This window comes from Asterias rubens, chromosome 3 (assembly GCF_902459465.1).
Source record: "Asterias rubens chromosome 3, eAstRub1.3, whole genome shotgun sequence".
Taxonomy (NCBI): Eukaryota; Metazoa; Echinodermata; class Asteroidea; order Forcipulatida; family Asteriidae; genus Asterias; species Asterias rubens.
In genome coordinates this window covers 10,840,766-10,854,009 of record NC_047064.1, presented here as the reverse complement: position 1 = coordinate 10,854,009, position 13,244 = coordinate 10,840,766, and the positions used below count along the sequence as shown (strand labels likewise).

Genomic DNA, 13,244 nt, shown 5'->3' with positions numbered 1-13,244 from the left:
GTAACTCGCCGTAACTCGAGATAAGACTAGTCTTAACTCTTTGTGAAATCCACCCGAGCATGTCCTAACAACCCTTTTATTACTTTTACCATATTATCAAGGAATGTTTAATTAAATTACTTCAGAAAGAAACATAATGGATAGAAAGTGAATTCAGTTGAGTTCAATCTGAAGAGAAACAAACTTGCCATTTTATTCTCAGAGCAGTGTGTATTTAAAGATTAAAGAAATTATGGGAAGAACATTCCCTTTTCACCTATTTTCATTGGTGTATCCAAAAAAAGGGCGTTCCAATGTGTTTAATCATGCACATTTTGACAAAATCCTAAATTAATTCCATTTAGCTTGGAGCTATGTGGACAAAGGGGGTGAATCCAGGATAATGGTCAACAGAGGGCAGCATTTAACTAAAACCTTGTTTGCAAAATTTGAAAGTGCTGCTTTATGAATTTGGTTTCATTTTTCATTGGAAAAACAACACAGTAAAAAGTTTGGGTATGTTTTTAGTTTAATATTGTTTTATTGAAAAAATGTCCTCATGGAATGGAAGTTGCAACATTGCACATCCAAATTCTCAAGTTCTTGTAAAAGCTCCTTAAAAGTAACTTTGTTGTTATGGCCTGTACCTTGGCCTGTACTCACATCAAGCTATTGTGTTGAGTCATTATGAAACGTATATAATTTGTACTATTTGTTTTTTTCTAAAATAACATCTAATTATGAATCATCCTCAAGTGATTCACTAGAGTCTTATGCATTTTATTCTTGATAATTTTGGTGTTGGGGAAAGGATGTTTGATAATAGGGTCATCTCACAGCCAAATAAGCAAAATGTCAGATAACATTCCCACCTTCCAGTTTGACAAATTATTATTTTGTTATCTTTGTGTGCAGCTGGAAATGACTGTGAGGATGGTAAACCTGTAGACTGCCCATACTGCGATCGTTCCTACAAACGCATCACATCCCTCAAAGAGCACATTAAGTACCGTCACGAGAAAACCATCAGCAACTTCTCCTGTCCCGAGTGTAACTACTGTTTTGCATACAAATCGCAACTCGAGCGGCACATGGCAACACACATGCCAGGCCGTAACCAGGTCTGTGACATCTGCAACAAAGCCTTTGTCAACATCTACCGACTACAGCGACACATGTTGACCCACTCATCAGGCAATCGTAAGTTTAAGTGCAGCGAATGCGGGAAGGCATTCAAGTACAAGCACCACCTTAAGGAGCACCTTCGAATACACAGTGGGGAGAAACCTTATGAGTGTCCAATCTGCAGGAAAAGATTTTCCCATTCGGGATCATACAGCTCCCACATTAGCAGTAAGAAGTGTTCTCCGATGAAAGAGAATCCTGTGCTCGTTTCACGCATACCAGCTCCTGTAAAGGTTATGAATGGCAGCTTGTCCCCTGTAATACAGCATCCCGTCTCAATCCAAAATACCACTGTTGAGGAAGACGCCAAATCAATATTGCCAGAGAGTAAGATGCCTTCCTATATGACCCAACTACACATTAAGATACCAGGCTCAGATAACATGAAAGAGAGTGAGAAGAAAGAGGATTCCAGCTCAGAGCCTCTTACTACTCCACCAAATGAGGCCGTCAAAAAAGTATTGCAGATAGTAGATGCAACTGTCAGTAAGTTGAAGATGCAGGGGCAGAATACTGATATTTCTAAACTCACAAAGGTTTCAAAATCAGCTGCAGTTCCTACTCAAGCTCCACTTTCTGCCCCTCTTCCAGCCCCAGCAGCACCCCTTGTCACCCCAACAGCACCTCTACCATCACCACCACCACCCCCATCTCCATCTGCTGGCAATGAATCTCCCAAACTCCTCAGCCCAACACCATCAACGACATCATCACTGGCAAGTTTGGCTTCCCCATCAAGTCCAGAGAAAGTGGTCCTGCCAGAGATATCCAAGGAGAGGTTATCTTCCACACAGAATGTCATTTTTCCAGTAAACGGGGCCAAGCCAAACAAAATCTATAGCATTGTAGACTATACCCTACGCAAAGTCCATGAAGCTCAAGCTATTGCTAAATGTTTAGAATCTCAGCGCGGATACGGCTGTATGCCATGTTTAGACAACAAGGGTACTGGTTGTAAGTACTGTGGCCGGGACTTTGAAAGCCCAATTGAACTCCACCAGCATGAGAGGTATTTATGCGAGCTAAATGAAGATGTACAGAAAGTCAAGGGTTATAATTCAAACCTGACCAAGTATTACGAGTACCAGAGAGAGGTCCTTGCTAATATGGATCAAGCTAGAGAGCGAACACCTTCAAGTGACTCAGAAATGAATGATACATTAAGCAATACTATGAGCGAGACTGAAAGTCTTGCCTCACCTCTCTATTCGGTCCATAGTTCCAAGGAATGCAATGGCAATCTTCCTTCTAAAGAAAACGACAACTCTACAATTTCTGAAATAAATAAGAATGACTTGGATGTAATATCCGAGGCCCAGGAACATGCCCTAAGGGCTTTTTACGCTATGCATGCTCGCCCATCAGAGGATGGACTAGAGAAAATATCTTCGGCTTTGACTCTGCAAGCCACCCTTGTAGATCTGTGGTTCAAGCGGACACGAAAATTAGAAGAAGAGGGATGTGATCCTTCTCTGAAGAGCTTAGGTCTGATGAAGAAAAACTGTATCAACAACAACCTGCTGCGCTCACAGTCACCAGCGAAGCAAATTCATGTAAATAGCAATACTGATGTCTTTGAAACAGTTTCAAATGCAAGCCGTTCAAGAGTCACTTCACCAGAGCAATTATACAGCCCAAGAGCTTCTTCATCACCTAGAAGCACTGGAACAATAGAGGCATACGCAAATGACAAGTTAGAACAACTCGAATTATCTCGCCGCCAAAATGGTCTGATGAATCTCAGCCTAAGGGATCAGGAGGAGGGCTCCAACTCCAATTCTCCAGTCATTGAATCTTCCAAGCCATCACCAAGGCAAATCTCTGTCAATGATGCCCCACTGGATCTATCCATGCCTAAACACAGGAATCTTCCCTTGTCTTCCATGTCTCCTAAGCTTGTATATGGCTACAACTATCCACCACTTTATACAACAGCCGGTAGCTACATCTTCCAGTCCTACAATCCAGACGGTTCACGTGCAAACCTCTGTCTGGAAAATACTCTGAAAGCCCATTCCCATTGTCCAAATGGCAACCTGGTACTGAAGCGACCATTTGTTGAGCCCTACTTTGCCTACGTTCCAATGCCCAATGGTTATCCACCTAAGAGGATGAAGTACCCTGAAGGAATGGAGTTTGTTAACCGAGCTTCTTACCCGACGAGTCCCTTGACGGAGGCGTATGCATCGGCAATGATGAAAGGTGCTGGATTCCCACCAATCACTCCTCTACAAGTAGAGACACCACAAACACCAACCTATCGACATCATCTCATGAACAACAATGGCATCCATAGTAATGGTAAATATTCTTCAGCTTTTGTAGTACTGTCATTGGAGGTTAAGAGAAAACATTGCAACAAAACTTGAGGGCACAGTTTTTTCCTGGACAAGTTGCCAAAGAATTAGAACTTTTCATCGTAATGATTTTGCTTTTCCTTGTGGTTTATTACTTCATTTTAGTAATTACCTGAAGAAGAAAAAAAAGTTCATCAAGTCAAGTATTTCAAAGATTTGTAACTGAAATGGTCTATAGACTTAAACAAAAATTGTTAAAGCAATTACTTGATAGAAAATCCCTTTTTTTCGGGGGGGGGGGGCTGCATTAGTTTAAGTGTCAGATGAAAATTCGGTTGTGCTTGTTTCGTTAAATTTTACTCTTATGCAAACGACTATGGGGATAAAACCAACACCAAACATTTTTGGTTTCAATTCAAACATAGAGGGTTTTGTGAGATAGATTCAAATTGTAATGTAGCTACCTCACTTTTCACAATAGCCAACTTAAATGTGTTTTCTTTGTTTACTGTTGACAGGTATCAGTGACCTTGCAATGGCAGTGGAGGATTCACTGGGTGAACTCTCCCCAAACCGCGACCGCAGGAGACGAGATCGTCCTCTACGTACCTCTGCTGGACTCTACTCATGCACCCAGTGCCCCAAGACATTCCAGAAGCACAGCTCCCTGCTCAGACACGTGTACGAGCACTCAGGTGAGCCAAAAAGTCAGTCATCAATTTGCTTGGTTTTCTTTTCTTTTATTTTGTTTGAAGCTTTTAGGCTGCATTTGTGAAAGTGACTGACAATGGGGGACTTGAATTCCTTCCAGCATGCAGTCAAAGTCTCTTTCAGAAATGTTGCTTGCAGTAGGATCATTTGTGAAGGCTTTTAAACTCGAAATTTACATTGATGCAAGTATGATATCGTTTGAGCAATGAAAACAAATGCAAACTTGAAATTTACATTGATGCAAGTATGGTATCGTTTGAGCAATGAAAACAAATGCAAACTATCGCCATTATATTCATTTTATGGTTATCATGGTTTGTTAACCAGAAAAACCTTGTGTGCCATGTTTAATTTAGTTAAACACACAAGGTATTTGCCTTCACAAATATCTAAGATGCTTTAGTTGTGTTTTCTGAATGAATTGACTAATCCATGTTGATTGTAGTAACAGCAGAAGCTTATAACCATAAATCTAGCTTGACATTTAAAGGGAACATGCATTGGGAAGAAAGCAGTATATTCATATATAGCCTTTAAGAACATGCCTTCAAAATTGTCATCAAAAACATTTGATAATTTTTTGTTTGCAGTACACACACATTATCATTGCCTGGTCATTCAAATTGTCAACAGATTGGGTTGAAACACTTTTTCTGAAAGACTACACCATTTGAAAGACTAAATTAAGTTTTAAAAATAATTTCTTTGAAGAAATTGGCAATGTTTGCTTCATCAAAAGTAGTGGATCTCAGAAACTTTCATTTTGCTTGCTAGCTTTTTATATTAGGGGGAATTGCATCAGTTTACAAGTTACTCAGGTTAGTTAATGCAAGTTTACTCATGCATAGATGCTTCCTGCTAACGCTGTCTTTCACAAAGCTTTTGCTAAACTTGCTCTTGCTTATTCTAATTAATAAGGAATCTTCTATCCATCTTATTTTATAAGAAAGTCAGCAAAACCTCTCCTAAGTTACTTTGACAGTTAAACAAAGGCATTATACATGGTTTTGCATCTTGGAAAATAACCTTCAGTCTCATTAGTGAGTCAATGTGTCATATCGTGTGCTGTTTTCTTAGACACTCATATTGCTACTTCCGGTAGCTTTCACAAGACTGTAGAAAATTCTGAAACATCATCATTTAACTGTTCAAGAGAAATTCAGGGGGAATGTTATGAAATCTTGAAGCTTTGCAATTAGTGAGAAGTACATCCAGAGCTCGCTAGCTTTGGTTATTTCATTAGGTTTTTCGATGGGTTACTAGCTTAACTCAACTAAACAGCTGTGCATATGCTTACCGCAAAAGTGATTTCACAAAGCTTTTGCTAAAATTGCTCTCGCTTTAATATTGTAATTAATTATGAATCTTCTTTCCATCTTTGTATCATTTTATTAACTTTGAAGTGCAGGTCTTTTTAAGTGAATTCACCTGAAATGGATTATGTTATACAAAGTTGACCTACAAAATGATCCACTCTTAAATGTTGCTTTCTTATCTCAGTGTACAGTACTTGACTTGAATTGGATCTTTTCTTGATACTCTTTAACCTTCTAGAAATTTATCAAGGCCAGCTCATATAATCACATGTCTAGACATAAACTTTTGAGGTTTCTGGAATTACCAGTTAAATAAATCTCGGAGGTGTTATCAGTAATTGGCAGAAACATTGAATTCATTTATATCCTGCTATCGTAAACGTTGCATACTTACAAGTAAGGCGTGTAAGAACAATCCACTAAAAACTGCACACTTAGTTAATGCAAAGTACAATTAAAATCTTAGCCACTTACAAGTTTTTGTTTTGCTATTTGAAACGCTCAATAATCTGCAGGAGTTCGGAAACAGCAGGTCGCCTATAATTTTGTATGTGTCTGATCACTATAGAGGGCACATAATGATTGAAACTAAAACAAACATTAGACTGATATTGTCATTATCTTTGAGCAAAACCTAAAAGCAGAAGATTTTACAATTGTCCAACTTCACTCTCTTAAAGCAGATGCATGAACATGTAGCAAAGAAACATAATGTGTCCTATAAGTATTTATAAATCATCTATGTTGGTGTATCACAACTTAATTTGAGTTCTCTTTTGGTCACTCTTTTTATGATTAGGTAAGCGTCCACACGAGTGTAAGGAGTGCGGCAAGGCCTTTAAGCACAAGCACCACCTCATGGAGCACGCGCGTCTTCATAGTGGTGAGAAGCCATACCAGTGTGACAAGTGCCTTAAGAAGTTCTCTCACTCCGGCTCCTACAGCCAGCACATGAACCATCGCTACAGCTACTGCCGTAAAGAGGACAATCTCAACAGGGGGATGAGCAAAGGTGGTATGGATGAAGATGAGGAGATGATGGAAGATGGAGAACTTGAAAGATGTAAGCAGAGTGGGATAGGGTACAAGGATGGTCTCATTTCAGCATCACCACTTGCTTGAGTGACTAAACAAGAACCACCAATATAAACATCAGGGGGAAACCCCAACAAGGAAAGCAGCAAAGGTAAAAGTTGATGAAACCGAACAAATGAACTAGACAGACTTTGTAGATTGTGATACAAGATCACAAGCCCACTTCATGAAGGGCAACCTCACCAGAGAGATGAACAAGAGTCGTTAGATCAAGACAAGATTATAAAGAGTGAAGAGTATTGGTTGTACTGGGACAGATACAGTATTACCAGTGAGTCCCTAGTGCACCTATTGTGATGTCTCTTGCCAAATAGTGAAATGTATGAAGACAAAGCTCTAGATCAACCTGAGGTTGAATACAATGAAATACTAGCTCTATGAATTTGCCTCAAATTAGTAACCTTATTGAGTACAATGTGTTTCAATAAAGACATGATCCGTATCCACAAATTCAAAATTTATTCAAGGAGTATCAAACTATGTACTTTTGCAAGTACGCTGTTACTGGGCTTAATACAGACAGTAGCAGTCAAAACAAATATCAATTTATAGTATTAATTATTTGTTAAAGCATTGTGTTAAAAATGAAACGTCCATCTTTACTTCAAGATTTTAAAGTAAAAACTCTCATATTTGAATTGCCAAGTAAACACAATTTGTGTAAGAAGCATGTGTAATACTTAACACTCAAACTGCTTGTCTCGTGATAACTAATTATCATGATAGCTTCATTGATGTTTATACACCGACATCATAACTCACACTCATTTAAAATATTGAAATTCAAGAACGTTTACTAGTTACAAAGATGTCAACTTCTAGGAAATCATTCGACTTCACTCAACATGAAGTTGAGATATTTTAGAATGGCAGAGAGTAGTGAGTGATCATTGATCATAAAATTACTGTAATCTTAATCTTTCATGTCAAAACAGTTTTGTGATGTTGGATTATTGCCAAATTGCTAAAAAAAAATACAAGTTTAAAAACAAGAATCCCCATACTCATTTTCAACATAAGTTGAAGTTATTTATTACATCTTTATGTGAAGCTCGACTTTTTGTTGGTGGAGTGAGTACAGACATTTGCCGGCTGCATACACCCAAATCATAAAGGTTTTTGTCTGGACAGAAGCCTTTGATACAGGTGCAGGGAGAACTATGTACAACACTACCAACGAAAATGACAGCCATTTATTCTTGCCCAGTAGTGGTTTAAAGTTTGCAATGTTCAAAGTGTGCTACATAATTATTTAATGCAACTGCTATTAAGTAAATTAGTCTAACTACTTGTATGCTGCTTGTTCTGTTTAATTGATTGATCATTGATTTGATGTTTTCTAAGAATATTGGCAAGTCAAAGCAAAGTATGTATGGAACACAAAGCATTAAAAGAACAAAATTGCCCAAAATAACACTCACTGGTATAAATGTGGGTTCCTAAATCCACTCTTGACATTTAATCTCCCTTAGCAGCGGATGGGGATAATCATCCAGTTTCCTGACTTGGGTTCAGGATGAAACTTCCAATCAGTCTTTGTCACGAGATGCCAATTCCACAAAGCTGCCCCCTTTTGTGAGGGGGTTACAAATCAGGATGCGTACTCGCATTCTCTGAGTACATTCATCTTGAGGTCTACATAATGCTGGTCCCCCTGAAATAAAAAACAGAACCTTGAATTTGAATCTGAAGTTCTTCTGAAAATGGAGACTGCACATTACTGAAAAGTTATCAATTGTTCTTGAACATTATTAAAATCCTTTCCAAACCATCTTTCTCAACAAAAGAAACAACAACAAAATTGTGTTGTACCTTTTGTTTTTAATATTAATTTCAGAATCAACTACTTGTACTGAACACCTTTTTGGGGGAAAATTCTGTTTGTATAACTGTAGAGGTAGATTGGGTAAGACTGTGTAAACTGTGGTAAGTTGAATCCCTGACCAAACAAAAACATTATTGGAACCCATTCATAAAGTTAAGTTTTGCTTCTTTGCTCAAGTACCACACTGTGGATTGATCCAAAAAGTGATAGGGGTAACCCATGCTGACAGGTAGTTTTTCATCCACATTTAACAAGTGTTTGTTATAGGAAGTGGAGCAGGATGTTACACTTCCCCCTCCCCCCTTAACTTTATTAGATTATTGCTCCCAAAAGTGCAGCCATACGGTCTGTGCACTTTACAGTTCGCCACAATCAGTTAAGGTAATCCATTGAAATGTTTGACCAAGTTAACCTTGATTTAGCTTTTGAGACGGTACACTCAAAGCGTGTGTAGAATTGTCATTTCATAAAGAGAATAATGTACTGACAAAAGTCAAGTATCAGCATTTGCTTCCTGCTGTCAATTCTTGTTTTCACGAATTCACACATACATGTATCCTTATGTATAGACACCCCCCTCTCCTACACACATACAAACACACTGTCGAGGGTAGTGGGAACTTGGAAGGGGACAATTAAAAGCACATTTCCAACTATAACGCGGGATGTGTTTGGTGTCATTCACGATGTTTTCGTTACATCCTGGTGACCTTGGTGTATTTAACTTGAATCATCCTAAGCTGAACAAACTTTGATACCCTTTCACAGTTGCACTCAATAACTGTCTCTGTTGTCAGTTGTAAAGAGTATTGGTTTTGAAAGCAAAAACCTCTAGATTGAGTATTGGACACAGCATTACTGTAAAGTTCAGAGCTAATGGGTAGTTCACTCAGAGTAGAGTGTAAGATTTCATTGGTGAAGCCTAATTATAAGGTTGACAAGCTATCTGTGTGCTATTTCTCACTTCATAAATTGAATGTTCTATATAAAACTGTCCGACACATTTTCTGTGTGATGGAGATCTCTACACAGGGTTTTTTTTTTTTATTTATTCATTTAAGCTAAGCAGAGTATTTTTTAAACTGAAATTATAACTACAGCAATTCATGTATCAGGGTCCATCACCTGCATTAAAATTTGACTTCCATAAATGGTTGACAGTATTAGTCGACGAGGGACAAGGAAAACTGTGCAGTTTCGAGGCATGTTTGTGTGGGTCATTGTGTTCAACTTTTACAACATTCTGCATTTTATAACAAACGTTTACAAACGCTTTTCAGAGACCAACTCGACCAATCCAAGGCATTGTGTTCCTTTAAAACCTTCTATGTGACAACAACCATATGAAGAGTTGGGTTTGGTTATCCTTGTGTTCTACTAAACAGTATTGTGAACCAGAGCTGCATTAATACTTATTTATCAGTATCAACTGTTATTCATTGTTGTGAGGGTTATTTAGTTTAGCTGTAAACATGTATAAAAACACATGTAGAAATCTGTGGAGACTGTAGAGAGTTTTTAAAAGACTGTATAGTATTTTAACAGTGACCACATCAGCCAGCCAGTGAGTATTGTTCATATTACATTATTTGTTTCCAGCATTGTTGACATGCATGAATGTATAATCGTGCGACAAGTTACAAGTATTTTTCTAAAGATGTCAGTTTGAATCAAAATGGGCATCATGATCAAATCAGTCTAATGAGTGACATTTTCACAATTATGACAATCAGAAACTGTATAAAAGATGATAATCTGTGATTCTACAAGTTCTCGTTAAATTTACTCTTAGTCTCCATCTAAAAGTCATGTAAAATGGATTTTAAAGTGCTAGAAAAACATGTATAGTTACATTGTCTTGACAATATTGTGTAGCTGTTAATAATGAATCGTTTCTAGAGAGAAACTAACAAAAACAAAACTGTCAACAAGTACTAGGATAATGGGCAGACCAAACTATGTTACAATTCTAACATGTGATGAAAGTTATGGTTTTTAAGATTTTTAAGAGAACATAATCTGTTTGTAAATATTGTATTTTTAAATTGGAAGATTTAATCTCAAGCTTCCAAATGTATATTTTTATCAAATCAAAACTGTTAAAATACAGGCGATCAGAAATATGAGTTTCTTCCACACAAACTAAGCAGAGATAAAGATCAAAACTCAACTTATGAAATTGTAATTTAAATGGGGTTAATATAATATGAAGATATTTTTTCTCAAAGCAGCTGTAATATATTGCTTAAGGTCAGCTGTTTCCACAACTCCTAAATTGTGTACATGTATTTGCCTTAAAGGGCCAACTACAAAACTCACAGTAAAAATTCTTAGCATGCAGTGTGAATCAGACAGTCAGCTAAAAAAAATGGGCATTTTGTCTGTATTTGTTGTAGATTTTGCAGGTTTTGGCAAGCAGCTCAAACGTGTAAGTTTGTCCCTGTTCATGCATCATGTGATTTTGTGTTTCACATAGTGACCTATGACCTTTGTCTTTCTGTTAGTGTAGACTATCAGCAGAATTCCTTTTGGCTTTCTTCCTCCTCTGTGTAAATTTATCCATTGGAGCTTCAGCAATATTGTAAAGCTTCTATTTGCAGGTGTATTGTTTATGAGATATCAAAACAGCATTAGGGATGGGAAAACCACCAGCCAAGTAGGAAATTAATGCTAGAACATAGTTTGTTGTATGCAGGGTCTAGGACAATGGACATATTGGTCAACTACTTAAATGGTCTGATTGTAGAAATAACTTAGTATTTAGTTTGGGGTTAGGGTAACAGGGTACAGGTTTATTTGTAGAATTAAACCATTGCCCACGTTTGTTATTGCCATAAATGCTATAATAATGATATTGTTAAAACAAAGACTTACATATAGTTTATTTCTCAATGAATCCAAGTGTGCTACCTTTAGATAGGTTACTTTGACAACAGTTGATTAAAGACACTTCTACTTTAAGTTAACTTTTTCAATTAGTTCAGCATGCATTTATTATTTAAATGGATGGGCAAAAGCTACTTGGATGTGCTGATAAAATCAAGGGTAATGTACTGAAAGATTTGTAAAATCTTGCCATACACACACTACCTTTTGCGTAAAAGGTTTTTTCTGTTCCTTTGCAAAGCCAGCATTGGTTTAAGTATACTGTATTTATTTCTGTTTCAGAGTGTGCTACTAAGTACAGAATACTATATTCAGGTGTAATCAATAAACAACAAACTTTGTTTAGTTTTAAAAGTTGACGACTGCATGCTCAAATAACCTTTGATCTGTAACTTATTGTAATCAGTGGGATACAGATTTCCCAGAAAGCGTGTATTTATTCCTTACATTTGTACTATTTATTTCTAAGGCAGTGGTTGTGACCATTGTGATCTACATGTACATAGCAAAGATAAGCTATGGATGTCTAAAGTAACAACAAATGTAATTATTTATGTACTCCTGTTATCTCTTGTCTTCTTGATTTGATGCAATAAAACTGTTTGATGAAGAAAGACATTTTTTGAGGATCTATAAAATTATTAGATGTCTGTTCCGCTTTCTGACATTTTTCATGAATATGTCCCTTAAGCCGGGTTCATACTTCCTACAAATGCAAAGTGAATTTTGGTGATGCAATAATCAGTACCGCTGATATGACACAAGAACATTCGCATTGCACAAAGCATTTGCAGTAAGTATGAACTGGGCTCTCACCCTCTGGGTGCTGTAATTGGGGGAGCTGTCCCAAATACCTCAAACACTCCTCTGTATCTTTCGTATACCATGCCATTTGCTATGTTATATTGAGTTATTGACTTGTGGGTTCTATTTACCAAATACATCCGATTCAGGCAAACCACAAGTATTTTATATAAACCATCTACAGATTGGGCATGGCATGTAGCCAGGGTCCAAAATGTGCAAGCAAGAAAAGTTTTACTACTGAGCAGTACTCTGTCATTTCTGGTTTCCTTTAAAGGCAGTGGACACTATTGGTAATTACTCAAAATAATTATTCGCATAAAACCTTTCTTAGTGACAAGTAATGGGGAGAGGTTGGTGGTATAAAGCATTGTGAGAAACCGCTCCCTCTGAAGTGCCATAGTTTTGGAGAAAGAAGTAATTTTCCACAAATTTGATTTTGAGACCTCAAGTTTAGAACTTGAGGTCTCGAAATCAACCATCTAAACGCACACAACTTCGTGTGACAAGGGTGTTTTCTTCTTTCATTATTATCTCGCAACTTCGACGACCGATTGAGTTCAAATTTTCACAGGTCTGTTATTTTATGCATATGTTGAGATACACCAACTGTGAAGGCTAGTCTTTGACAATTACCAATAGTGTCCACTGCCAAATATATATTTCATTGAGAGCTCTGCTAAGCATGGTACTGTCAGGTTTATGGGGTGTAAGCTTAGAATTTCCACGGTTAAGCATATATTTTTAAAGAGGCTCAGATGAGAAAGAATTATTATTAGGAAGCAGTCAAAACACACAGTGTAGACCCAAATGTCATTGGATGCAGGCATAGAGGATGTTCTTATCAGCAAGGAATTAAGCAGCTGTTCAAAACAGCTGTAACTTTCACAAAAGAACAATGATTAAAGATGAGAAATAGTGCATCAAAAACTAACTGACTTTGCTCAATGTTCATCACCTAAAGTGATAATGTCAGAGTGCACATCTGATTGAACTAGTTAATCTATTGCATTACAACAGAGTTGTGACTAACACTACAGGTACAACTGATAAGGTTGCTTTCAAACTTTTAGCACATGTGCAATACAAATTTTATCAAATGCTAAGCCTGACCAATGGCTAAACGTGTTGAAACTTTCTTCCAAC

General features: G+C 37.3%; 1 protein-coding gene across 3 annotated transcripts in view; it reads left to right on the top strand.

The window, feature by feature from the left end:
- Nucleotides 1-11,910, top strand: part of LOC117287830 (zinc finger E-box-binding homeobox 1-like) — a 35,017-nt gene extending 23,107 nt beyond the window's left edge. For 2 of the 3 annotated variants that reach the window (XM_033768369.1, XM_033768371.1), the window contains 3 exons: nt 895-3,465; nt 3,980-4,168; nt 6,288-11,910. In XM_033768369.1, coding sequence (XP_033624260.1) covers nt 895-3,465; nt 3,980-4,168; nt 6,288-6,610 — 3,083 coding nt within the window. In that variant the 3' untranslated portion in view covers nt 6,611-11,910. The remainder of the gene's footprint in view (nt 1-894; nt 3,466-3,979; nt 4,169-6,287) is intronic. The other variant, XM_033768370.1, reaches the window with a different exon arrangement.
- The last annotated feature ends 1,334 nt before the right edge of the window (nt 11,911-13,244 follow it).